Below are 27,922 nucleotides of genomic sequence, written 5' to 3'. Positions count from 1 at the left end.
TCTGGGCAGAACACAGTATGGGGGGCGGGGGAGGCACGGTTTCTGAACCAAGAGCATCTGCTGTCCTCCCCTGAGTCCCACCTTCAGCCCTCACCCTGGTACCACCTCTCTTTTTCCAGACACTTCCTCCTGTGGCTGAATCCTGGCTCCTCCCCTTTGAGTAAGTAGTTTCTATTTCTCCACTGAGCCCTGCCCTGTACAAAGGCCAGCAGTTGTGAAAGGCAGTGGTGGCCCCGGAGGCAGAAGACATGGCTTTCTACGGCACCCAAGCTCCCTATGTGAACCCGGTGAGTTCTGGGGTGGCTCAGGAAGAGCTGGCTGCCATAGCCAGGGCAAGTTGCTCTAGTTTTGAGTGGCACGGGTAATGGTGGGTTGTCCCACAGAAAACATGTGAAGGACATAAATGCCAGGCAGGTTCATCCCAATGCAAGTACTGTTCCATGCTGGACTGACTGTTCCTCTGGGGACACAAGGGTGGTTATTGTGATCCATGTGGTAGACTAACACTTGCTGAGCTCTCTCTGTGTGCCTGTTCCATCCTGCCTAATAGTATCTAGACAAGGTGGTTTCTATCAAGGGGCATGGATAGGCTTCTGGAAAGGTAACAGCTACCTGCATGGTACCTAAGGTACTTGCTTTGGAGATGGTCTCTCAGGGTTCAGCCATTCATTAGCTGGGCCTCAGTTACCACATCTGTAAAATAGGAATAACCCTTGAGCTCACCTCCTGAGACTGGGTAAGGAGTAAGCAGACGGTACATCTCCATGTTTAACTGGTACCTAGCACACTGGTACCTAGGCACTTTAGGAGAGGTTAGTGTGAGCACAAGTCTGGGGGCAGCTTGGAAGCCCTCCTGAAGAGGTGTCTGTGCCCTAAAGGCCATGTCAGGGTTCACCCAAGGATATGTCCAGGATGTCTGAGGAGGGCAAAGGGGTTGGTAACTGCCCCTACAGTGGGATGTGCAAAGGGCCACCTAGTGAGCTTTTTTTTGCCTGTCTGCAGGTGGCCTTGTTTACAGCCTGTGCAGCTTATTATTCCCACTTTGTGTGCGGAGAAACTGAGGCTTTGAGAGGTTTAGGTACTTTCCATGTGTCCTCAATGGCACATGAAAATGCCTTGATTTTTTTTCCCAGAAGAGGGGTGCTCACAGAGAGAGATGGTGATCAAGAAGGCTAGAATAAGTGCTCTCAGGAACCTTCTGCAATGCACTCACTGTGTGCATGGTTGGAGATGGCAGGGTGCTGTGGGTGGACCGGCTGCCTGCGCCTGGCATCAGAGCCTGTCCCAGTACAGATCAGGGACAGTCCTGGCATCACAGCTCACCCTAGCACAGGCCTGGATTTAGAAGTTTGAATCTTCAGCTGGGCACATGTCGCCAGAGTTCCCTTGGAGTCTCTTGGGCTATCAGGCAAACCATATAACATATCTTTATGTGCATTTATTATTAGGGAGAGGGGAGTAACAAAGAAATGAGCACCCAGTGCCTAAGCATGGCTCAGCCAGGCACTGTGCAGCTCTGCAATGCGGCTCAGAGCCCGTCGTATCTGCTCACTCCCACGGCTAGCCCATAGGCACCACTAGCTTTCACCCACGCCTCAGGGGCCAGCAGTCTTGCCCCCAGGTCCATAAGGGCCAGGCCATTCTGTCTTTGAGTATGCCCGGCTGCTGTGCGATCCGCAGTCGCATTGGTGTTACTCAGGGCTCGAGGTTTCTGTCCCAAGATGGCTTACAGCAGGCCCTCAGTAGTCCATCCTCTGAAGCAGGCCCCGCCCCTTGGAAGAACTAGTCACCTGGGAGACTGCACAGTGGCACACACCTGCAATCCCAGCATTTGGGAGGTTGGGGCAGGAGGATCTCCAAAAGCTATAGGCTTGCCTGGGCTGCATAATGAGTTCAAGGCCAGCCTGGGCTACACAATGAAATCCTGTCAAAAAAAGATGGAGGGGGAGGAAGCAAATTTTTCAAACCAGAAAGGAAATCTTCCTCCAGGCAAGGAAGAGGAAAAGCAGGTCTTGTAGTGCAGTCAAGGAGGCCCTCTGCAAGTTGCAGTCCCCACAGCCTTGAGAATACCCTTCCACCTAGCCTCACTCAATGACCTACTGACTTCTGCAGCCAGAGCCACGATGCCCTTACTGACCCTGTGGAAAAGAAGTGTAACTCTGTCTTACTGAGGAACTGTATCGATCTGGCCAGAGGGCTTGGCTTGGTCACTCTTACTCCCATGTATAGCTGGCCTCCTCTGAGAGTCCCAGGGAAGCAGGTGACCCCTCTGTGTGGCCCGGGTGAGCTGGGGACCAAGGATGGTTCCTCCTGAGGGGGAACCATGTCACCTGTGACTGAGAGTGGGAGTTCTGCTGTTCCAATCCCAGCTCGGTCATTGACTTTGGGAAAGTTATTGACCCTTCCTGTTCTTCAGTTTCCTCATCTGTAGAAGTAACACTAACAGCAGTGTTGTTAGGAGGATTAGCGAGGTGACACCAGCAAGAAAGGTTGGCTGGTGTCAGGGCCTCCAAACCTCTGGGGTAACAGGGCTCTTTGGCTAAAAGCATGTTATCCAGCCAGGCAAATGTCTCTGGTGCCTGGACTGAGCATCCTCCTGTGACAATGAGCTGCCCATGCTCTGGCTTGTAAGGCCCAGCTCTGCCTTCTACATTGCCCAATAGGAAAGAGGTAGAAGTCCTCAGCCTCTGAGCAGACAAGTTCTGGCCCAGGGGAGGTGGGTGCATTTGTCTTGGTGCAAAACAGTTACACAATCAAGGCCCCCCTGAGCCAGGGCTCTCCCTCTGGCATCTCATCTCATCTTCTCAGGAACACTGCAGGCTGCCATTGCTGCCCCACTGATCCCAAGAGGGACCAGGGTACATACAGGACGAGTGATTTGCTCAGTGTCAGAAATGTTAGCACAGGCTACTTGGACACGAGCCAAGGTCTATTAAGCCATAAATCCTGTGCAAAACAACACCACCCTCCCTAGAAGTAGGGATCAAAAGCAGGTCCCATTGTTTTGTGCTCAGACTCCTCACTGGCCACATAGGTCCAAATTCCACAGCAGCCTGAGTCCCCCACACAACCCAGCACCTTGTTCTCCTACCGTTCAGAAGGGCAGAAATCTCATAATGAAGAGTTGAAAAGCTGGAGGTGTGGCTTAATGGTAAAGTGCCTGCTTAACATATGCAAAGTCCTTGGTTTAACCCCCAGCACCACACAGACAATACAGACACACATACAATACATACAGTACAATATACTTATATACATCACACACAATACACCTACATACAATATATATACATACACACAATACACACACATACAATATACTTACAGAAAACACACATAGTACACTTACATGCAATACATATACATACATACAATATATGCAATACATATAATACATGCATCTATAACACACAACATACATACATAGAAGACACATACATATAATACACACAATACACTTACAACACACACAATGCAGATACACACAATACACACACAAATACACAATAAACATATATACTACATAAAAAAACACAATAGTCAAACTCACACATAACACAAATACGCTGGGTATGGTGGTGCACACCTTTAACCCTAGCACTTGGGAGGCAGAGACAGGTGGATCTCTGTAAGTTCAAGGCCAGCCTGGTCTACATAGCAAGTTCCAATCCAGCTGGGGCTACAGGGAGACCCTGTCTCAAAAGACAAAAAAAAACAAAACAAAACCCAAAAAACCAAAAACAAATACACATATACAATACACGCATAACACACACACAACACACATATTTAATAAAATAAAAATCAGCGACTCTCACTTCTTTTCTTGCCATTATTTTAAAAGATTCATTAAAAAAAATTACATATGTGCATACCCACAGAGGCCAGAATAGGGTGTTGGATTCCCTGGAGCTGGAGTTGTAGGTGTTGTGAGCTGCCCAGTGTGGGTGCAGAAAACTATACTTGGGTCCTCTACAAGAGCAGAAAGTACTCTTAAGCATTCTTCAGCCCCTACATTTAAGCAAGTTATTAATTGATTGATAGGTTTTGTGTGTGTGTGTGTGTGTGTGTGTGTGTGTGTGTGTATTCACAGCCAAGTCAGACAACAGCTTTTGTGAGTCAGTTCTCTCCTTCCACCCTTTGGGTCTTGAGGATTGAACTTAGGTCATAAGTAAGCTGCAAGCATCCTTACCCACTGGGACATCTCACTTCTCACTTCTTTTGTCACATCTACTTCCAGAGCCTGATCCTCTGGCTTCCCTCTTATAAGGACACACATGATTACATAGGGTCTCCCTGGTAATCCAGCAATCTGCCCAGTCAAGAATCTCCAGCACATTGGCACAGTCCCTTTTGCCACTTAAATCAACACATTTCCTGGTTCTGGGCATGTCTGGGGGGGGGGGGTGAGGTGCTTCACTCGGACTCTCCTTGCAGGCTTCCAGTGTTATCAGCCCCAAAGAATTCCTCCAGAAATAGCTTATCCACACATTAGTCAATGTGTGCATATAGCCACCCCTCCACCTTCTTATACCAATGTGGTCATCCTGCCCTGGGGAGGTGGTTCAGGGGGAAGGGCATTTTCCACCAAGCTTCATGACCTGAGTTTGATCTCCAGGATCCATGTGATGGAAGGAGAGAACTGAATCCTGCAAGTCATGTTTTGACCTCCATACCCACACAAAATAAATAATAAATAAACAAATAACAAATAAATAAACGCAAACGGGACCCTTCCACTTCGGTGCTCAGTTTTCATCTTCCTCTTTTCTACACTGAATATGAAGTAGTATCATTTATTTCACTTTTGATGGATTTTAGGTTCTTTCCAATCTTTTGCTATTCTTGTGCTACAATGAACAGCCTTGCTTATAAGATTTACTCATGTTAAAATAATCCTTTTCAGAATTTGGAGACACCATTTAAGACACTAAAATCTAAGCTGGGTGTTGTGATACCCTTAGGAGGTAGAGGCAGGAGGATCAGTTCAAGGTCATCCTCATCTACATAGAGAATGAGGTCAAGACCAGTCTGAGCTGCATGAGACTGTCTCAAACAAACAGACAAACAAACAAACAAGCAAAAAAAAAAAAAGACACTGAAAATCTCACAAAATTTTTTTGGAGAACCTGATGCCTCAGAGGTCCATCTACACTGCCCTGCCACCATGACCTGTGTCCATTTTTCCTGTGTCCTTGTCTCCCATACCGTCTGTGTACTTCGAGCCCAACACTATCACATCTGTTTCCTGATCTGTATGTCCTGAGGTGAGCATGTTTCCAAGGCTGTAGGCTTTCCAGGAGTGTCAACTGGCCAACTGTCATCTCTGTCAATCAAAGGTTCTGATGAGAATTTTATGAAAGAAGAGGATCTTTCAATACCCTTAAGTCAACACCCTTACAATCAATTTCATGCCAGGCTGGGATTATAGCTCAGTAGAAGTGTGCTTGCCTAGCATGTGAGAGGTTCTAGGTTCAATTCCCAGTATCATAGAAACAAAGCAAAGCAAAGCAACAACAAAAAAGACATTCTGCCATGCCAATCCACAGTTCCCTCAGGCTGACTGTTCTGCACCCACACCTCAGGCTTGGATGGGGGACCAAAGGGACTCAGACAGAGGCAAGCTGTGATTTTGTTCCAGGTCACTGAAGTGCTTGATAGCAGAACTCAGGCCTCCCATTGTAAGAAACAGTAGCTATTAGTCTTTTCTTTAAAACTCTGCAAAACTTGGAAACTTGGTTTATGACAAGGACTTCTAATCTTTTAATCACATCACACCTTGTAAGACTTCTGTTTAAGGAAAGGCCCCAATGCATTCCTGAGCCTGATAGCCTGGTATGGTAGAGCTCTTCTCCCTTCATGTGGATTCTTTAAACTAGCCAACTGGAAAAGACTGTGAGGTTGGACCCCAACTAATGGGGAAGGACACAGTTCTCTTGCGTTAGGGATAAAAGTCTCCCAAGCTTCTGGGTCCTGTGTGTACCTGCAGGATCTGACTGATCAAGCAAGTCACCCTTTTGCAAAAGTAAAATCTGCCTTGCCAAGTTACTTTATGCTTTGTTCGAGTGTTCTTTGATGGGGTCCTTGGACCTCAGATTTTATTCCTAACACCATGAGGTACAACAAGATACCTCCCCGAGATGATAGACAAAGGTTGGTCTGAGTGACCTCCCAGTAACTCAAGGGCCATCACAGCAGTAGACCTGTACCTTGAGCTAGGACAGCCTTCCATAGGTTCTAGGTGACCAGATAACTCAATGGTGAAGGCCAGCAGGCAGTGCCAGTGTGAGATAAGAAAAGAAAGCCTGGATGAAATGCTGGTTCACTGTTCACTGGAGCTGAAATATTTCTGGTGATCAGATCCTTTATTAACACCAACCACTAGCAGCAGGGGAAGCTGGAATATGGGGGAGGTCCAACAGAAAGAACAAAGGAAACCCATTATGCTTATAGACTTCAGAGGGGAGTGGTCTCTGAGTTCAGCAGATTGGTACTGGATAAAATCTAAAATTGTAATTTAGGAAATGAATTCTGTTGTTCCACCCTTCCTTGGGGCTGCTGTAGGCTAGGAGTTTAGCAGCTTCAGGAAGGTACTACATGGGATAGAAGGTGTAACTGATCCCCCTACACAGGGCAGCATCTTGGTCTAACTGTGAGTGGACTGAATTTGGAAGGTGGGTGTTTTCAGTTGGCTGTGGGGTGATGACTTTTTACGAGAGAAAAGTCAAAGCCTGTGGAGAGAACAGTATCATCCACAGCCTGTGCATCCCTGACCTACCCCGCTTGCTCTCTGTACCTTCACCCACCTTCCTTTCCAGTCTCAGATTATTTCAAAGCAAATCCAGACATATCATTTCACTGAAAATATTTCCTCACATATCTCTATAATATAGGAGTTCATTTTTTAAAATATTTTAATTATTTATATTTTATATGTATGAGCGTATTGCTTGCATGTATGTAAGTGCAATGCCCACGGAGGTCAGAAGAGGGTGTCGAATCCCTTGGAACTGGAATTAAGGACAGTTGCTAACTGCCATGTGGGTGCTGGGAACTGAAAGTGGTTCCTCTGTGAGAGCAGCCAATGCTCTTAACCACTGAGCCATCTCTCCAGTCCCAAGAATTCATTTTAAATTGGGGGGGGGTCTTGTAACAAGGCCTCATGTAGTCCAGGCTGACCTTGAACTACAGACCCTCTTGCATCTACTTCTCAAGTGCTGGGATTACAGCCATACAGCACCACACCTGGCTAGAATTCTATGTAAATCTTTTTCAAGGATTTCCCACTACCACCACCACCACCCTGAAATTAGAACATAAAACTATCATCATTGTTCAGATTTCTGTCTTCTAAAAGTTTGGAAGCCCCATTACTGGTGGTCAGGCCTGGGTCAGATGTTTCCAGGTTCTTGGTCTCCTATCCAAATAACTGAAAGTAAGGGCTCACATGGATTTACAAAAGAAGCAAGATTAGTTTATTTGAGCAATTTGATAGCACAGATCAGAGACTGTCAAGAGTAACAGCAGACCATGTGAGTAAAGACAGTCAAGGGCCCCAAATATCGTTTGGGGCTTCCTTTTATGGGGTTCAAGGGGAGGAGAATTTAGTTACTAAGGGGTGTAGCTTAACTGGTTCTCTCTCTCTCTCTCTCTCTCTCTCTCTCTCTCTCTCTCTCTTTCATTTTTTGAGATAGGGTCTCCTTATAGACCCAGCTGGCCTGGAACTTGCCCTGTAGACCAGACTGGCTTCCATCTCTGAGATCCACCTGCCTCTGCCTCCTGAGTGTTGGAATTAAAGACATATACCACCATGCCCAGCTTGGTTTTCTTTTTTAGGAATTTATTTATTTTTATTTTATATTTATGAGTGCTTTGCCTGCCTATATACATGTGCACCATATGTGTGCCTGGTGCCCTCAGATGCCAGAAGAGGGCATTGGATCCCACAGAACTAGAGTTACGCATAGTTGTAAGATGCCATGTAGGTGCTGGGAGCTGAACCTGGGTCCTCTAAAAGAGAAGTAAGTACTCTTAACCACTGAGCCATCTCTCTAGTCCCTGTTCTCTATTTTGTTTGGTAGATTAGAACATATAGTCATTTTTTTCTACTGTGCATGTCCCTTCCCATAATGGATCTGATTTTAATCATATGCAAGCCCAATTATGCATAGGCATAAGATGGTAAATAGGAGCTTCTCCCTAAAAGGTTATTAGAGGACACAGTTTTGCTTTACTATGCATGCACCCAAAACCCATCAGGTAGGATTGGCCTTTCTGTTCTTCATAATTGGATATATGGGGAGTACATTTGAATAGAAATTATCTAAATTTGACTGTTACCAGGGGCTGGGAAACTTATACTATTGATCAGAAAGAGAAGTCAGTGTAGTCAGACGCAGGTGGTGAGTCAATGGAATTCTGAGGTTGCTAGGTGCATTGTTTGGAGAGAGATGTGCGTGCATAGTATGTGCAGGTAAAAGAACTAGGCTGCCAAGTGCATTATTACAAGAGGGAGCTGTGCATAACTCAAAACCAAATAGGGTCCCAAGGTACTAAACCTGTCTCTTATGCTTGCCTGGTGTTAGAAATAAAATATAATACCACACAATAACCACATGGATAAAACTAAAGTAACTCTGCAAGTCAGCTTTTACTTTTACTGAAGCGTGTTGCCTAATTCAGGTATCAACAAGAACACCGAGTAGGAAATTTGATAGGTTTCATCCTAATGCAAAAACATGTGTCTTTTTCTCATTGACTCAGATCCAATCTTACAGTCTTTCAAGGTCAGCAAGTTTTAAAAGAATCGGGGAAAAGGAAATGAAGGAAATGGGGAAGGGTCAGTTACTCTTAGCCATCAAGTTCCCAGAATGCACAGGACCTTTGTATAAACAAAAGTTTCACAAGATGGGGAAGATCAAATGATTTCAAGTCCTTGTTCCAAGCAAAAGTTTTACACAGTGTTGAGGGGAGTGATTACAAAATAACATTACAAAGTTGCATTCCTGTGACCATTCTTTTGAGAGAAAATTTTTTAATTCTTTGTAATTATTTCCCTGCGGCAGCCTTCCAATACTGTGCCTGCATGGTGACCATTCCTTAGAGCTGAGCAGATGCTTCCACTAGATGAAGGGTGCGGGATCCACTTTGTCCCAGTCCCTACCAACTCCCTAGTGTCCTACTGGCCACTTCACTCAAAACTATCACCTTCCCAGTTCCTGTAAGCATTTACTTTTTATAGGGAGTTGACCTATAAGAGATGTGAGAGAAGTCGTTAAAAAAAACCTAAAACAATGTGGGAATCAGGGAGAAAGCCCATGTACGTGGCAGAGCCACATGACTAAAAAGCATTCCAGAAGTTCTGAAAACCAGTAAGTCACCAATGTGGGGATTCTGCTCAGAGAGCACAAGACAAGTGGGTGGGGTGGCAGACAGGTGCCAGTCCTGGGAAGAAGGGAGGTATTTTATCCCCATTTTGTAAATGAAGAAATGGAGGCAAAGAGAGATTGAGCTTCTCAAGTCTGCTTAGATAACAAGCAGTGGCTAGGATTCCGCTGCTGGACTCTAAAACAGCAAACAGTGTGAGACTTCCTGGGATCCAGTGCTCCTTTAAGGAGGCTGGGGAAAGATCAGACAGAGGGACTGGCTGGGGGGCCTGGGATGGAGACACTGGGGCTCACAAACTGCTGGGGTTCTAGGGAAGGAACTGTGATAAAAACACTGACAGAGACCAACGTGAGGAGGAAAGGGTTTATTTTATCTTCAGCTTTCAGTTCATCATGAAGGGAAACCAAGGCAGGAGCTCAGGGCAGGAACCAAAGTACAGACCACAGAAAACACTGCTTACTGGCTTGCTCTCCTGGCGTGTGCTCAGCCTCCTTTCTTAACCCAGGACCACCTGCCCAGGGGTGGCAACACCCACAATGAACTGGGCCATCCCACATCACTCAACAATCAAGAAAATGCCCCACAGACATGGCCACAGGCCCACTCAATGGAAGAAATCCTTAAACTGAGCTTTCCTCTACCCAGGTGTGTCAAGTTGATAACTGAAGCTATCTAGTACAGGGTGCCTTCCTCTTGGTCCTTTCTGGTATGTGGAAAGTTTACCTGCTAAAACAGAATGATGGATCCCTTTGGTCCCTTGGGCCTCTTGAGTCCCTAGCCAGAACCCTAGGGTCTTTGGGGGAACTTGGCTGGGGGCCAGCAACCCTTCTCACCATCCTAGCTGCTTGCCCTCCAGGCCAGATGCATGGTGTTTTCCTGTCTGAGGGGCAGCCTTCTGGTAGATTCCACAGCGGTCACTTCCATCACTGTCACTCCAGGTCAGCTCTCTATCATGCCTCTCAGAACCTGGTGGTCCATTCACACTCTCAGAACTACTGTGTAACTAATTGGATAGCTCCCTTCATAGTTCCCCCCCTCCCCCAGCCAGGTAGGATCACAAGAGGCAAGTGCCAGCCAACTGATGTCTCCTGCTTCCCCCTGCAGGTCGTCCCCTTTTCTGGGATAATCCAAGGAGGTCTGCAGGAGGGACTTCAGATCACTGTCCTGGGCACCATCACCTACTCCTCTGTAAACAGGTCTGTGGATGACACTGCTGTTTATCGGCAGCCTCATTGCTCAGTAACCACTGAGCTGCAGGGCATGGAGGGCCACCACTGCATCCAGAGCACCGCTGACAGACTCTATAGGCTTCAGAGATGCCAGTACCTTGGAGCGCACAGTCTGAGGAGGCAGATAGCATGTACAGAGCAGCCGGATGCTCTCTTGACATTATGATCAGTGGTGCTAAAAGAGAACTCATCTACTTTTTTTTTTGAGACAGAGTCTCCTGTAGCCCCAATTGGCCTGGAACTCACAGAGATCTGCCTATGTCTACCTCCCAAGTGCTGGGATTAAAGGTGTACACTACCACACCTGGCAACTATCTTTAGATTTATTTTATTTTGTGTGTGTCTGGGTATCTGTGTGAGTTTGCCATGTATGTGCAGGTGCCCAAGAGGCCAGAAGAGGACAGGCATCATATTGGTTGGAGTTACAGGTAGTTGTGAGGCACATGATATGGGTGCTTGGAATTGAATTAGGGTTCTCTGGAAGAACAGGAAGTGTTCTTAACCACTGAGATATCTCTCTAGTCCCAGCACTGTCTATTTTTGAACTCTGGGAAATATTTGAAGTTCCTATCAAAATTAATCCCAAGACTGGGATATAACTCAGTTGGTAGAGTGCTCGCCTAGTCTTCACAAAGCCCTGGATTTGATCCCAGCATCAGACAAACTGGATACGAAGGCACACACCTATAATCCCAGCAAGAAAGGGGTAGATGAAGTTCAAAGTCACCTTTAGCTAGATAGGAATTTTGAGGCCAGCCTGGAATATATGAGATCTTGTCTTTTAAAAAAGTCCCAGGTAGCTGGGCCTGACAGCATTAGCATATAAACCTAGCTCCTGGGGTGGCTAAGGTCTGCCTGGGCTACTAAGGGAGTTCAAGGCCAGCCTGAGCAATTTATCAAGACCTGTCTCAGAATAAAAAGTAGAAAGAAGGCTGAGGATATAGTTCAGTGGTAGAGGGTTTGCCTAGTCTGTGCCAGGCACTGGGCTCAATAGACTCACACACACACACACACACATACACACACACACACACACATACATACACACACATACACATACATACACACACATACACACACACATATACACATACACACACACAATCTGGAGTCTCTAGATTTTAAGGTCTTTTGAGCACTAAATAATTAAAAATGTCAGCACATTGTTCTTCCTTCCTTTGTTGATACAGAGCACAGCTCTCAACTCAAAGGGAATAGCGAGTGTATTCAGGTCCCAAGAATGAGTGACCGTGGCCTGGGAACATGGATTCAGGTTGCTTCAAATATGATGTTCCAACATAGTAATGGTTTCAGGATTACAAATACACAGATAGGAGCAGCTAGTAGGCAGGTCACAGCAAGTGGGTGGGTCACAGCAAGTAGGCAGGTCACAGCAAGTAGGCAGCTCACAGCAAGTAGGCAACTCACAGCAAGTAGGCAGCTCACAGCAAGTTGGTGGCTCACAGCAAGTAGGCAGGTCACAGCAAGGCTGGGAGATCTCTGCTATAGGCCTCAGATACATCTGATGACATTCTTAGCTTTTGGGTTGGTAGAAAGTAGAAGTCTCTCAAATTAATACATCCTAAAATCTTTCATGTGTTAGTGAGAAGGATGTTGGGTCAGACACAGAAGTGGGCAATAAATGGCTATTCAGAGAGCTAAAGTTAGTCAAGATAAGCTCTCTTCAGAGAGCTAAAGTTAGTCTCTGGATCTGCAATACCTCAGCTAATCAATTGGCCTTGTAGAATGTTTACCATTGGACTGATTTTTTTCCCCTGGGAATGTCAGTTCATACCAAGGAGGGCTGTCTGGGGTCAGGGAAGCATCCAGGAATCTTCTCAAGGGCTGCAGGGGCCTCTGATCCTCCTGTGGTCTGGTTGACCTCTTCTGAGCCACCCACGTGAGTGGTACAGAGATATATGGCCTTCATGTGGTTTGGGTGGGTCTGTGTGGCAGCCATCTGCTGATGTGTGAGTCCTAGCCCCTCTCCAGTCATAGCTGCCCATTTCAATTCCACCTTCTCAATCCCAGCGGCCTGTCAAGGCCTTATATGGGAGTCATCCTCATGACAAGCTGACCAACCTCACTTTGGCTGGCTGAATTCTAGTTAACTTTCTCCACTGTTGCTGTCTTTTGGGTGGACATAGCCATGCTAGCCATGCGACCTATCTGATAACCCCACAGTCCACCAGGAGACTGCCCTATGGCCCCCCCAACTGGGGATCCAGGGCCTACCCCTGAGTACCACCCCCACCTTCATCCCATTTGCTAAGGACCACCCTCCTCCACTCAGAGCTGATGCCTCCCTCCTGGGAGTATGGGCAGAGTTTTTCAAAGGACAGGATAGAAGTTGCCAGACCTCTCCAAGAGAGAAAAATAGGAAATTTCAAAAGCAGTGATCTTCAGTGCAAGAGAAATAAGGGGGTAAGAGATGTAGCTCAGTTGGAGTGCTTGCCTAGCATGCGTGAAGTCCTGGGTTTGAGCCCCAGCACAGAATAAACTTAGCATGTATGGTAGCACATGCTAGTAATCCTAGAACTCTGGAGGTAGAGACAGGGGAATCAAGAGTTCAAAGTTATCCTCAACTACATAGCAAACTTGAGGCCAGCCTGGGCTACATGAGACCCTGTCTCAAAAAGAGGAATAAGGGTTCAATGTTGATTCCCATGTATGCTCGAGCCTCCTTTTCTCTTAGCATCCCTAGACACATGGCCATCTGGGACAGGCCCTGGGCTCAGGGCCACAGCAATTTCCACTGGGTCACCTGCCACTGAGAACTTTATTAGTGTTCTGCCTAGAATATTCCAGAATATACTTTCCTGCAACAGGGGAGAACTCAAATGGGCTCTTCAGCAGGAACCTGATAGAATGTCTGTCAGAGGCTCCCTCAGGGTATGGCACAATCTGGCCACTCTGGGGGCTACAGGTAGCAGAGCAGCTCCCCCATCTGCCCCCCGCTCTGTTTGGGTAGCCAGGAATCCAGAGTGGCCAGACACCAGCCACGCCTATGCAGAAGGTTGGACTGGGAGATGTTTGGAAGAGAGAGCCTCAGGCTTGAGCTTGGTTCTAGGATCTAAGTGGACAGACTTGGGCAGAACAAATACTGATGGAGCTCCTTTTGTGAGCCGGCCTCCCTGGAAGTTTCTCTGGCTTTGACTGGCCCTCTTAGAGCCCCTACTATACTCCAAAAGAAAGTTGCCAAGAGGAGAGATTTCCTCCCAGGAAGAGAGCCAAGAATGAATGTTTTCCAACATCTAAGTAGAGGGGAACTTGAGCAAGGTAGTGTGGGTCAGGGGTCACCTCAAGCAGCAGTGTGGAGCTGGGGTCCAAGTCCAGGCTTATCTTCCACCTCTTATATGTCTAGCACTCAGTGAGAACCAGACTCTTGTGATGAGGGCCTTTATGTCTGGAAAGCAATTTCACATAATCTTTGAGTTCGTTCTTTAAAAAAATTGTCGCATTTTGTTTATTTGTGTGTGTGTGTTCATATGTGGGAGTGTGCATGCCACAGGTGCATGTGGAGGCCTCAGAAGACTACTTGTGGGAGTTAGTTCTCTCCTTCCATCACCTGGGTCCTGGGTTCAAACTCAGGTCATCGGGTTTGGTGGTGAGGTGCCTTTACCCATTGAGCCGTTGTACCTGCCCTGAATTTGTTCTTTTCTATCCCAATTGAGCGAGTACAAGCTGGCTTCCAACAATGCCAGCCTCCAAGCACTGTCTGCTTGTGCAAAGGGCTTTCCTGGGCAAATTTCATGATGTTCCTTTTTGATGTCAACTGTAAAATATATGTTTCTAGGACGTATTTTTTTTTTCTCTTGCTTCAAAAAATTTTTTTTTCTTTTTTTTAAATTTTTTATTTTAATTTTTTATTTTATGTGTATGCGTGTATTGCCTGCATGTAGATAAGTGAACCCATGTCGTGCAATGCCCGTGGAGGTCCAAAGAGGCTGTCAGATCCCCTGGGACTGGAGTTACAGACAGTTGTTAGCTGCCATGTGGATGCTGGGATTTGAACCCGGGTCTTCTGCAGGAACAACCAATGTTCTTAACCGCTGAGCCATCTCTCCAGCCCCTTTTTTTCTTTTTTAAAAAATATTTTATTATTTTCATTTTGTGTATGAGTGTATTGTCTACGTGTATATAAGTGTACCTGTACCTGTGTCATGTAATGCCTTTGGAGGTCAGAAGAGGGCATCAGGATTCCCTGGAACTGGACTTATGGATGGTTGTTAACCACCAGGTAGGTACTGGGAATTGAACCTGGGTCCTCTGCAAGGGTTAACAACTGTCCAGTTCCAGAGGATACTGATGCCCTCTTCTGACCTCCAAGGGCATTTCATGCATTTGGTGCATTTATACACAGGCAGGCAATACACAGATATTTTTATTAATATATGTTAATTGTGACATTGTATTAGATGCTTTTATGTGGCTTGAATAAACACCATGGCCAAGGCAACTTATAGAAGGAAGTTTATTTAGGCTCACAGTTCTAGGGGGGAGTCCGCCAGGCTAGAGAGGCACAGCAGCAGAGGTGGCCTGAGCGCTCACATCTTAAGAACTCCCAGGAAGTAGAGAGAAACTGGAAATGGGGCAAGGCTACAGACTCTCAAAGCCTTCCCTGAGTGATGTGCTTCCTCTAGCAAGGCCGCACCTCCTAAACTTCTACAAACAGCATCACCAGCTGGGACCAAGTACTCAAAAACTTGGAGCCTACAGGGGACATTCTCATTCAAACCACCACATGCATTCATGCACGAGTACATGTATTTTGATGATATTCACCCCCACTACCCCCTCTTGTCCCCCTCTCACTCCTACTGAATGCATTCTTCTCTCCAACTAGCCCCTCCTTCTCTTCCATGCCAATTTGTGTGTATGGGACCCAATGGATTTCATGAAGGTTGCTTATATGATGACCATGGATGAGGTTTTGTTTACAGGAATGTGGGTACCTTACCAGTGGCTACCCACTGAAGAAAACTGTCTCTCCCCTATAAATCCCCAGGGAAGGGTGGTGTCTCAGAGCCCCTCTTCTCCCCATGACAGAATGTTGTCTGGCCCAGTCTTATGCAGGTCTTGTGCAGGTAATCACAGCTGCTGTGAGTTCAAGAGTGCAATGGTCAAGTCATACCTGGAAGATAGTGTCCCACAACTCTTTCCTCTGGCTCTTAATAGAGATGTCTCATCTAGAACCCATTTATGTTTTTTTTTTTTGTTGTTGTTGTTGTTTTACCCTTTATGACCCATTTACAACCATCACTTCTCATCACTGTCTAGTTGTGAGTTTCTGCAGTTACCACTGCCCACTGCAAAAGAAAAGCTTCTCTGACCAAAGCTGATGCCAGCGTTAATCAATAGGCATGAACATAATTATTTAGAAGGCTATTTGGTAGGACATCACGTCCATTTAGCAAAGCAATAGCAATAGCTTCTCCACTAGGGCCTATGAGCTCCCAGCTACAGATTTTTATCCAGGTTTGTAGTGCCAGATGGGAATTCCCTCCTATTGAGTGGGCCTCAAATCCAATCAGAAAGCGGTTGGTCATCACCAGAACAGAAGAGGGCATCAGATCCCCTGGAACTGGAGTTACAGGTGGTTGCGAGACACAATGTAGGTGCCAGAAAACAAATCCAGGTCCTCTGCAAGAACATCAAGTGCTCTTATCTGCTGAGCCATCTCTTTAGCCCCCATATTTCCTTAAAAAGTTAAGTAGACAATTTGTAAAGAAAAGTGATGGCATTAGCAACAAGTCTATCTTCCACCGTGGACTCTTGTCAGGACATGTAGAAATCAAGTTGAAACTGGGCTGGAAGCTCCTTCTTGGTAGATGGCATTCCATGCTGGAAGGTGCTATGCAGGCTGCTGGGGAGATTTGTCATCAATAGTCTTACTCAGCTGTGGACCCTGTGGGCAACACTACAACTGGCTGGGTAAGATGTGCCCAATGGTGCAAGAGTGGCAAGTCTGTTATGGTGGCGCAAATAAGCTCATGCAGGCAAACATACATACACACAAATAAGAAATAAATCTTAAAAGAAAAGGCAGAGAGGAAGGAAGGGAGGGAGGGAGGGAGGGAGGGAGGGAATAACACAGAAAGGGCAAAATGTAATAATTGCACAAAAATGTATCAGGTTCAGATAAGATGAACCAGAGCATGCTAACAAACAAGGAAGTCAGAGGCACCCAGTGCCCCCATTTGACCTTGGCAGTAAGCCATGCTCCAGAAGGTTAATTTCTCTGCTTTAGGTTTGCTGTGAACTTTCAGACCGGCTTCAGTGGAAATGATATTGCCTTCCACTTCAACCCTCGCTTTGAAGAGGGAGGATACGTGGTTTGCAACACAAAGCAGAAAGGATCCTGGGGGTCTGAGGAAAGGAAGATGCAGATGCCCTTCCAGAAGGGGGTGCCCTTTGAGCTCTGTTTCCTGGTGCAAAGGTCGGATTTCAAGGTGAGCAGGAATGCCTCCTCCAGCCCGCCCAACTTGGTCAATGACCCTTCAGCAGTCACATTCATTGACATCAGGCTCCAACAACACCACTACACTGATCCGGACTGCTGCCTTGTGAGATGTCACCCATGGCTACGGGGATCCCTTACACACTCCTGCCTGGTCTACAGGCACACTTCTTGTTTAATCACTTTTTGAAAATAAGACCTAGACCTGTCACCACGTGGCTTTTTGACCTCATGTGTCTTCTTTTTAAAAATATTTTTTTATGGGGCTGGAGAGATGGTTCAGCAGTTAAGAGTACTGGCTGCTCTTGCAGAGGACCCGGGTTCAATTCCCAGCACCCACATGGCAGCTAACAACCATTCATAATTCCAATTCCAGGGGATCCAGCACCCTCTTCTGACCTCCCCTCTTACCTCCCTCTCACTCCCTCTGGAACCCTTCATCCCAACACATCTTCCAACCTTCTGTCTTTTTTTTTCTTCTTCTTCTAAACAGCCCACTGAGATTTATTAGGGTTGCTTGCATGAGTGTGAGATTATTTGCCAGATCACAGGCCACTTAGCAGTGGCTACAACACCCAAAAGGAGTGACACCTCCTCCCCTAGCAGCTATCAACTGCTAACTCCTCAGCCCCTCATGTGTCTTTGAAGTCCAAGTTCATTCCATCCCTGTGCAGTGGAAGTCCTCCACCACAGGTCCCTGGTAACATCTCGATGGTGCTGGGGATGAAACCAAGGGCCTCATGTATACTAAGCAAGTGCCCTCCCTACCACTGAGGTACATCCAAAGTCCTAACATCTGTCAACAACATTCTACCCTTTCTCCAGATTCTACTAAGGGCAAAGTACCTTTGCAGACTGACTCATGTCTCTGGGCTGAGGGACAGGGATGGGTGAGTGTGTCCATTTCTGAGCTTGTCTGTGTGACACTGAGGTTCTCATGCACTCTGCGTACAGACTTGGGGGAGGGTCCTCTCCTCTGCTCCCTATGAACATTCTATGTATACCAAGTATTACCCCAGGTGAGGGCTGGGGATGCAGTCTAGTGGTAGAGTGCTAGCCTAGCATGAAGAAAGCCCTGAGTTCTATACCAGCACCACATAAACTGAGTATGGTATACCTATAATGCCAGCATTTGGGAGATGGAAACAGGAAGATCAGGCATTCAAGGTCATTCTAGGCTACATAGTTTGAGGCCAACCTGGGCCCCCTTTTCAACAATAACAATAGCAAGAAAAATTCCCCAGATGAAGTATGATTGAAAGACAAGCCTAGAGTAATAATCGAATGACTGTCAGAACTAACTGCCAGCAAGAAACCAGAGCCAGTGGAGAGGGGTGGTGGAGGGCAGTGACTCACACATTCCATCCCTGGCATAGCAGTGAGGATGATGCCCTGGCCTAGAGGGACTTGATGTGAAAAGCAGCCTCAGGTCTTCATTTCTGGAAGCAAAACTCAGGTGTGTTCCTGCCTTTGTCTGGGACTCCTCTCCAACACAGTCTCCTTTGCAGGTGATGATAAACAAGAGCTTCTTTGTGCAGTACTCACACCGGGTACCCTACCACCTCGTAGACACCATCAATGTCACCGGCTCCTTGCAGCTGTCGCTCATCAACTTCCAGGTCAGAAGGAAAACCTGGCACCTGTCCCGGGGATGGGGTACAGTGCCCAGTTGAGCTTGTGCCCACCCTACTGGGTACCAGCCATGTCCTCCCCAGGTGGCTTTGGGCATGCTGGCTCCCCCGTCTGGTGTTTGCCTCTTTTCCTCTGTTGCCCCTCTTGCTGTTGCTTTTTCTGTAAGGAACGCTTGCCTGGGTCTCTAATTCCCCTCAGCCACTCTGAGTCACTCAGTCTCTCTGTCACCTTCTGTTGCTAGAAGACCAGGTAGTTCTAGAAAGTCCCATGCTTGGGAACCAAACAAAATCCAGAGCAAAGGTACAGTATGGTTCCTGAGGTCAGATCTGGGTCTGTTGGATTTCTGTGTTAAAAAAAAAAAAATCTTTTTTTTTTTTTTTTTTTTTTTTTGAGATAAGGTCTCACTTTGCAGGCCAGGCTGACCACGATCTCATGATCCTTCTATGAGTGCTGAGATTACAGATGTTTGTTACAAAAATTATTTAATTCACTTTTTGTTTTAATATGGGTCTTACTATGTAACCCTGGTTGGCTTGGAACTCCCTATGTGGACCAAGCTGGCCGGAAACTTCTGACAATCCTTCGACTTTAGCCTCTTTAGTGCTGGGATTACAGGTCTGTGCCACCAGGCCTAGCTCTGAAAATAATTTACATATATACAGGTTCTCCTTGTAGTCCCATCTGGCCTAGAAGTTGCTATAAAGACCAGGCTGGCCTTTATCTGCCTGCCTCTACCTCCTGAGTGCTGGGATTAAAGGCATGTGCCACTACACCCAGCAATTAAATTATTTAGGGGCTGGAAAGATGGCTCAGTGATTAAGAACACTTGCTGTTTTTCCAGAGGACCTGGGTTTGAGTCCCAGGACCCACATAGCTAATAACCATTTGTAACTCCAATTCCAGGGATCCAACACCCTCTTCTGGACTCTGTGGGCATTGCATGCATGTGGTACACTACTTATGTGGAGGCAAAACACTCATATGCATAAAAATAAAAGTAATAAAGCTGGACATGGTGGCACACACCTTTAATCTCAGCACTTGAGAGGCTGAGGCAGGTGGATCTCTGTGAGTTCCAGGCCAGTCTGGTCTACATAGTGAGTTCCAGGCCAGCTGGGGCTACAGGGAGACCCTGCCTCAAAAGAACAAAAATAAAAATAAATACAAATAACAAATAAAATGTTTTTTTAAATTAAAAAATTTATAGACCAGGCATAGTGGCACATGCCTTTGAATCAAGCACTTGGGAGGCAGAGGCAGATAGATTTCTATGAGGGCAAAGTGAGCCTGGTTTACATAGCGAGTTTTCTGGAAGCTAGTGCTATATAGTGGAATCCTGTCTTCAAAACAATTTTTTAAAATTTATGTGTGTATGTGTGCACGTGTGTGGGTGCCCTAAGAGGCCAGAAGAGAGTATCAGATCCCCTGGAGCTGGAGTTAGAGGTTGTTGTGAGCTGCCTGATGTGAGTGCTGGGAACTGAACTCCAGTCCCTTCTGTAAGAACAGTAGGTACACTTAACCACTGGCTATCTCTCCAGCCCCAGTATATTTTCTAATTCAGAGTCTTACTATTGTAGCTCAGATTGGCCTTGAACTTTGTATAACAGATTGGCCTCTACCTTGTTATCTCCCTGACTCAGCCTCTTCAGTGTTTGGGATTACAGGCATGCACCACCATATCCAGCTATGTTTTAAATTTCTGTTTAAGAGATTTATTTTGCCAGGTGTGGTAGTGCACGTCTTTAGTCCCAGCACTCAGGAGGCAGAGGCAGAGACAGGTGGATCTCTGTGAGTTCAAGGCCAGCCTGGTCTACATAGTGAGTTCCAGGCCAGCTGGGGTTACAGGGAGACCCTGTCTCAAAAAGACCAAAAAAAAAAAAAAAAAATAGAAAGAAAAAAAAATCAAACAAATGTCTATGGGTAACTGGATGAAAGTTGGGAGATCGGTGTATCCTAGGCTGGTCCTCTCCAGATCTGAGCTCCTTTTTCTTTGCCCTTATGTTCACCCTCCTCCTTCCTAGAGGAAGATGGACACCCTGCTCTTGCTCACAGTAGCCTAACCCTTTTCTGTCCCACCTGCCTCAGGAGCTAGCTGCACTCTTTGTCTGCTGCTGACCCTGCCTGCCCCTTGCTGCCCCTGCCTCTAGCTGCGCTCCTCCTTGTCTGTAGTAACTCTTCTGTCACCCAGACCTGCTTTTGTTTTAACAGAACTCTTACACAGCTCCTGTCCAGCCCATCTGTTCCACGATGCAATTCTCCCAGCCTGTTCAGTTTCCACGGAACCCCCGGGGGCGCAGACCAAAAGTGAGTTAAACACTCAGGCCCCAGAGGTGATTAGTTAGCTGAAAGGATAGAAGGCCAGAAGGAAGGTCCAGCCAATAGGCTTCTCAGCTCCTGAGGACCCCATCACGTCCACACAAGGTCCCTTGTCTGTATCAGCTGCTCAGACCTGCATCCGTCCCCGACCTTTGTTCTCCCATGACCATGGTCTCTTCCTCCCAAAGCCACTGCATTGGTCTAGCCTGTGGTGACTCCTCACTATGATAACTGTGGCCTGGTTCCTCTCACCCTTTCCTATCCAACACTGTAGACCTCACCCAGTAAATTCCATCTTACCTTCTCCCAGTATAAAAATTTTAAGACACAACATCCTTTTAAAATAAAGCCCAAAGCCTGGTGTGGCGGCACATGCTATAAGCCTAGTACCATGGAGGCAGAGGCTGAAAAAATCAGAAGTTCAAGGTCACCCTCAGCAACAGAAAGTTTGAGACCAACTTGGGCTACATAAAACCCTGTCCCCTAAAACCAAAATACTCAATAAATAGAGCTCAAACTCCCCTGCAAGATGTAACAGCACTCCCAGCCTGGTCCCATCTCACTGTCCACCTCTGATTAGTCGTGGGGCTGGCTACCATGCTTTTGCACAGGCTGCCAACTAACAATTGCACTGCAGTTCTTTGTTCAAACGTCACTTAAAAGAGTTTTCTCATTTCCCCCACCCACCGGCCCCATGTCTTCATAAACTTCATATGTGTCTGTGCCTTGCCAGTCTCCACATCCTGTTGTAACCATGTTTGTGTGTCTGTCTTCATCAGGATACCCCCTCCCCCATCCCAGGAACCCCTGGAATGCTGGCATTGTGGCTCATTCATTTGTGTATCTCCAGCCCTTATACAGTGCCTGGCATGCAGTAGGGACTCAGTAAATGAATGTGGGATGTGTTTTGCAAAGCCAGGGAGAATAGGAAGCAAGCACAGGCAAGAGGGGTGTAGGTGGGATGGTGGCAAGGTCTGGGGAAAGCCAGCAGTCCTTTCTGTGGCCACTGGGGCAGTTGGGGTTGGGGAGGGGTGCCATAGCTACCTATCCTGTGGCTTATGTGGCACACTAACTTTGGAACTGGCAGAGCTCCTGGAAGCCTTTGTGGGGCAGCCCAACATGGCCCTGGCCTGAGGGGAATGTTGAGGACACAATGTGACAGAGCTGGACACCACTTGAGATCTTCTCACTCACTACCTAGACTGGCCTGGGCAAGTTGCTTAACCTTTCTGAAATGGGGAAGTAGATACATGCAGTACTCTGGCCCTCTGGGAGCCCAGGGAAAACATGTGGTATCGTCTGTCTCCTCTCTCAGGAAGCATGGGACAGTGCCTTCTCCCTCAAGCCAGACTGACACCCCTGTCCACGTGAGGGAGAGAATTTGGGTGCTGCAGGTTTAGGAGGTGTCTGTGTATGGAAAGACACCGCTGACCACAAGAGCCTCACCTGGAGTTCTAAGTTGCTTCTTACCTGCAGTGATAACCATTTCAGATTTTTTTTTTACTCCTTTTCAGCCTCAGGGTATTATTCAGCCTGCCCACCATGTGCCAATTGTAAGTCTTTTGCTCTCTCTCTCTCTCTCTCTCTCTCTCTCTCTCTCTCTTATATATATATATATTTATTTATATATATATATTTTATTTTTTTTCTCTCTCTCTCTGTGTTATAACACATCTCTCTCTCTCTCTCTCTCTCTCTCTCTCTCTCTCTCTTATTTATTTATTTATTTATTTATTTATTTATAGATTATCTTCATTTTGGCTCTTTCTATGGGTTAAAACAAGGAGGCAGAGCGAATGCCTAGCCTCTCCTATATAGGGAAGGTGGGCAGACAAGGCCAAGCCACAACCCTCACATCTCCCCTGCCTCAGGGATGTTGGTAGGTGGGTGCTGGAGGTCTGGCTGGTTGGCCCAGATGATCTAGAAAACAGGGCTGGGGATGTAGCTCAATTGGTAGAGTGTTTAAGATTCAGGAAGCCCTGGGTTTGATCCTCAGCCCCACATAAACATTGCATGGTGGTGCACACTTGTAATTCCAGCACTGGGAGGTGGAGGCAGGAGGATCAGGAGCTCAGAAACCTGAATGGCCCTGTCTGCACAAGCTCCTGCCCTTCTGTGCACAGTCTCAGAACAGACAGACCCACATTCACCTCTCCTGCCTACAAAGTGAGAGAAATTGGGGCAGGGGCAGAATTCTAGTCTTTGCCCATCTTCCCCTTAGATAGAGAACCTCTCCCCACTCCCAGTGCATGTGAATGTCAAGAGAGGAGACGTGGTAGGTGATAGCCCTGGATTAAGGTTCTAGCTCTTAAGGGCTCATGCTAAGTGGTGCCCTCTGGTCACAGGTGTTGGTCTTCACAAGGGTCAAAGCTGGTTAAGACCTATTTTTTTTCCCAGGCTCAAACTGTCATCCACACCATCCATGGTGCACCTGGACAGATGTTCCCTGTAAGTCTAAAATTTTTTATCAGCTCCCATCCCCACAGACTTCCCTTTTCAGCAAAACCAGACTTCTCTAGAGTTGCAGAGTTGGAACCAAAGTGCTCAAGAGGAGGTTAGTGACAGTTGGGGATGGACCCTCTGCTAGGAAGATGTATAGCTCAAACTGACCTTGGGACAGTCAAGATTCCAGAATAGTCATCAAAGAAGCAGATTCCCAAGGGACAGTAGAGAACTTGGTCCTCCTGTTCACCAGGCTGGAGTGTAGTGGCCTCAGGTCTAATCTTTCTCACCTGTCAGTCAGTGCAGCTCAGGTGGGGGACCTGGAGTTGGTGGGGCTGTTGGGGAAGAGACAAAAAGGCAAGGCACCATGATGGGGTCCCAGAAGACAGAAGGAAGCTCCAGGGGTGCTGACGTTACAAGGAAGGTGACTGGGAGGTTCTAAGGACTGAACCTGAATGCTTAGCCTCAGGCTCATATTGCAGAGTAAGACTAAAGTGTGTGTGTGTGTGTGTGTGTGTGTGTGTGTCTTGCACACATATGTGTTTCTGCACTGAATCCTGGTCTCTTAACAGAATCCTGGAATTCCACCCATGGTATACCCCACTGCATCCTATGTAAGTGGTTTACTGGGGAGATCTAGAGATTTCATTTGTGTTAGACAGGGTTGGTGGGGGGGATGATCCTCTGATTTGCATAATCAAAAAAGGTTGCTACATCAAGGTGAAAACTTTAAAATATCCATATAAATTAGTAGGCTGTTGAAAAGAGCTTTCAACTTGAAAATGGTCCCTTCATCTAGTTAGAATTATACACCTCAAGAAGCTGTCTAGTGAAGATGCTTGGGTTCCTTCCAGATGATGTAGTAACAGTTATGCCTTTAGACTCAGCTGACCATCCCAAGTGCACGGATACCCTTACCGAGTCCCCCAACTGCCAATGAACTGTCCCTCTTCTCCCAATAGCCAATGCCTTTCTTCACCACCATCCCTGGCGGGCTGTACCCATCCAAGTCCATCACTGTGTCGGGCACCATCTTGCCCAATGCTAAGAGGTAAGCCAGGCCTTCAGGGCTCATGGGAAACCAGAGGTTCCCTATATCTTCTGGCCAGCCCCTGACTCTGAGCTGACTGGGGACAATGCAGAGGAGCTAGGTCCAAGGTTCAGTGGTCAGACAGGGTCCGTGTGCACTGCCCACCCCAGGTTCCACATCAACCTGCGCTCTGGGACCGACATTGCTTTCCATCTGAACCCCCGTTTCGATGAGAAGGCTGTGGTCCGCAACACTCAGATCAACAACTCTTGGGGGCCTGAGGAGCGAAGTCTTCCCGGGAAAATGCCCTTCATTCGCGGTCAGAGCTTCTTGGTAAGGTGCTGGGGGGCAAGAGGAGGATGCACAGGTCTGTGAGTGGGATGTGGGCAGATGCCTGGGACAGGAGCGCTGCACCTCAAAGAAGTGAGACTATTGTACAAACTGGTATTATTTTACAATCACTGTCCTCCCTGAGATAAAGATTTGTGTCTGCTACCCCACCCTGGCACTGAGTATTGAACCTGGAGCCTTCTGCATGCTAGACAAGCTTCTATCACTGAGCTACCTCGCCACCCCTCCTTTTTGTTTTGTTTTGTTTGAGGCAGGATCTCACTTTAGCCCAGGCTAACCTGAAATTCACTCTTTAGTCTCAGGCTGGCCTTTAACTCCGGTGATCCATCCGCCTCAGGCTGCTGAGTGCTGGAATTACAGACCTAAGCCACCATGCTCGTTTCTCAGCCCTCCTTTTAATTCTTTTAAAACTTCTTTTTTCTCTATTTTTATTGTGAGCCAGGGCCTCACTAAGTTATCCAGGCTGGTTTTGAACTCACTCTGTTGCCTAGGCAGGCCTCGAAGTTATGATTCCCCCCACCTCAGCTTCTTGAATAGCTCAGAGTACAGCCTTGCACTATTGGGCCTGACTGTAACTGGTTTTGACAGATGAGCAAGCGTACTCACAAGGAAGAGTCACTCACATGACATCACACAGCCAATCTGTGCCAAGTCAAACTCAAGAAGAATCACCGTTCACTCTACTTACGCAGCTACATACTGAGCAAGAAGTACCCTACACATATTGGAGGTGCAGCTGGAAGCCTGGTGCCCTGAGCCGGCCTTCTCCACCCTGACTGTACCTTCAGATCACCCTGTGAGCTTAAAACAGAACAATCAATGCCTGGGCCCCACCCCGGGGCAATAAGCAGCTATCATTTAAAAATGTAGTAACAACTCTTGGCACAGGGCTGAAATGTAGGGCTTTATGGGCCACAAACGGAGCTTACATTTTTGTTATTGTTGAGACATGTAGTCCAGGCTGGCCTCAGTCTTGCTATCTAGCCAAGGCTGGCCTTCAACTCCTGCTTCTCCTGCCTCCCAAATACTGGGATTAATTGCAAGCATACATCATGTCCTGTAGCTCAGCTGACTAGGAACCTCAGCCTCTTGAACCCTAGGATTATAGGTATGAGCTATTATACTTAATTGAGCTTGGCTTTTTAAATTATTTATTTATTTTTGGTCTTTTTGAGACGGGGTCTCTCTGTAGCTTCAGCTGGCCTGGAACTCGCTATGTAGACCAGGCTGACCTTGAACTCACAGAGATCTGCCTGCCTCTCGAGTCCTGGGATTAAAGGCGTGCACCACCACGACTGGCTGAGCTTGGATTTAAAAAAAAAATTTTTTTTTGGACTCGAGATGGCCCAGTGGTTAAGAGCACTGTCTGTTCTTGCAAAGGATCTGGGTTGAGTTAGTTCCCAGCATCCACATGGTGGCTAACAACCATCTATAATTCCAGTTCCAGGGGATCTATCACCCTCTTCCAGCCTCCACAGGCATTGCATGTACATGGTACACTTAGAAGCATGCATGCAAAACATCCACACACATAAGATAAAAAGAAATGAATCAAAAAATTTTTATTTATTTTATTTCATGTGTATGAATGTTTTGCCTGCATGTATATAAGTGCACCAAGTGTGTGCATGCCTGCAGAGGACAGAAGAGGGTGTTGGATCCCCTGGAACTGGAGTTTCAGACAGTTATTAGCTGCTGTGTGGGTGCTGAGAGGTGAACTCAGATCCTCTGCAAGAGCAGACAGTGTTCTTAACCCTGGAGCCATCTGTCCAGCCTCTGGCCTTGAATTTTAATTAGCAAAAACCCAGGAATTAGTAAGAATCTTAATCTTACAGTGTTGGAAGAATGGAGTGACATGGGGTCTGTGGTACACTTTGAACAATGCCCACATATAGTGCCTAATAAAGTGTTAGCTTTGGACAATATTCACATACAGTATAATACAGTGTTAGCTGTGGACAGTGCCCACATACAGTGTCATACAGTGTTAGCTGTGGACAGTGCCCACATACAGTGTCATACGGTGTTAGCTGTGGACAGTGCCCACATACAGTGTCATACGGTGTTAGCTGTGGCCATAGGTGATGATGTTTTACATTTGTGCCAGTTGTTCTCACAGAAAATGCCTTAGGCTGGAGCCCAGGCATGGAGCACTAGGAACAGATGCCCTGAGCCAGCAGTCTTGACTAGTAGCTTGGGATCTACCTGGAGAGTGTGGATTGTAGTGAGGGACACAATCTAAGCAGGCAGTTGGCTAAACTGAGTGGGGGTCAGGAGGTGGGACAGTCCGGGAAGGTTGCTGAAGAGATGGATCAGCACTTTCCTCATAGGGAAGGTATGCAGGGTGGGAACAGAATTCCAGGCTTGGGTACAGCCTATGCTAGGGTACTAGGCAGACAGCACATATATTTGGTGAAGGGCAGTGTGTCTAGAGGCCAGGTATGGGCTTGTTCCTAAGGAAGGAGAGACAGCAGGAAGGAGACACAAGCCCTGGGTTCCCGTGTCTCACAAATGGCGTGGTCTCTCTGCCCAGGTATGGATCATATGTGAAAGCCACTGCCTCAAGGTGGTTGTGGACAGTCAACACCTGTGTGAATACTTCCACCGCTTGAAGAACTTGCCAGCCATCAACAACCTGGAAGTAGCGGGTGATGTCCAGCTGACCCATGTGCAGACATAGGCAGGTCCTAGCCTGGAGATGAGGGCTGGGGCATGCTGTCTGGGTCTCCATTTTAACTCTTTGTTTCAGGTCCAGCTCCCCACATCCCACAAGAGCACTGGGGTGGCCAGGCAGTTGGAGATCCCAGCTCACTCCCCTCCATAGAAGGGTGTCCTGGGCTACAGCATGTGGGTCTCAGCCCACAGTTCTGGACATGGGTCCAAGCTAGAGGGAGGTAACCTCCTTGGCCCTTCCCCTTCCTCTGACCTTTAACCTCACTCTGGCCCCTTGTACCTGCTCTTTCCACTTATCCCTCCAGGAGGGTCACCCTGATATCATCCCACTGGCCTCCAACTGACCAGAACTTTCTCATCAGAGAATGTCCTTAAAATAAATAATGCTTGTTGACACACTCA

At 47.1% G+C, this 27,922-nt stretch overlaps 1 protein-coding gene across 2 annotated transcripts; it reads left to right on the top strand.

The window, feature by feature from the left end:
* Positions 1–171: 171 nt before the first annotated feature.
* On the top strand, positions 172–27,922 carry Lgals9 (galectin 9). 2 transcript variants are annotated; one of them, XM_008821595.3, is made up of 11 exons: positions 172–287; positions 10,492–10,583; positions 16,867–17,068; positions 18,585–18,695; positions 20,917–21,012; positions 22,539–22,577; positions 23,422–23,472; positions 24,039–24,080; positions 24,429–24,517; positions 24,667–24,829; positions 27,381–27,922. In XM_008821595.3, the coding sequence occupies exons 1-11, from the start codon at positions 249–251 to the stop codon at positions 27,525–27,527; spliced, it is 1,071 nt and encodes a 356-aa protein (XP_008819817.1). In that variant the 5' UTR covers positions 172–248; the 3' UTR covers positions 27,528–27,922. The 2 variants fall into 2 exon arrangements, with proteins under 2 accessions (XP_008819817.1, XP_017650702.1); XM_017795213.2 differs by lacking the exon at positions 20,917–21,012.

This window comes from Nannospalax galili, unplaced genomic scaffold (genome assembly GCF_000622305.1).
Source record: "Nannospalax galili isolate Female #2095 unplaced genomic scaffold, S.galili_v1.0 scaffold8, whole genome shotgun sequence".
NCBI classification, from domain to species: domain Eukaryota; kingdom Metazoa; phylum Chordata; class Mammalia; order Rodentia; family Spalacidae; genus Nannospalax; species Nannospalax galili.
The sequence above is the reverse complement of the archived record's forward strand: the minus strand, read 5'-3'. Positions and strand labels throughout refer to the sequence as shown.

Excerpts from the sequence above, each read along its gene's own strand:
- Lgals9 (XM_008821595.3), top strand. The coding sequence starts at position 249 with ATGGCTTTCTACGGCACCCAAGCTCCCTATGTGAACCCG. Across the intron at positions 21,013-22,538 it reads CCCGGGGGCGCAGACCAAAA|CCTCAGGGTATTATTCAGCC; the intron begins GTGAGTTAAACA and ends ACTCCTTTTCAG. Across the intron at positions 24,081-24,428 it reads TATACCCCACTGCATCCTAT|CCAATGCCTTTCTTCACCAC; the intron begins GTAAGTGGTTTA and ends TTCTCCCAATAG.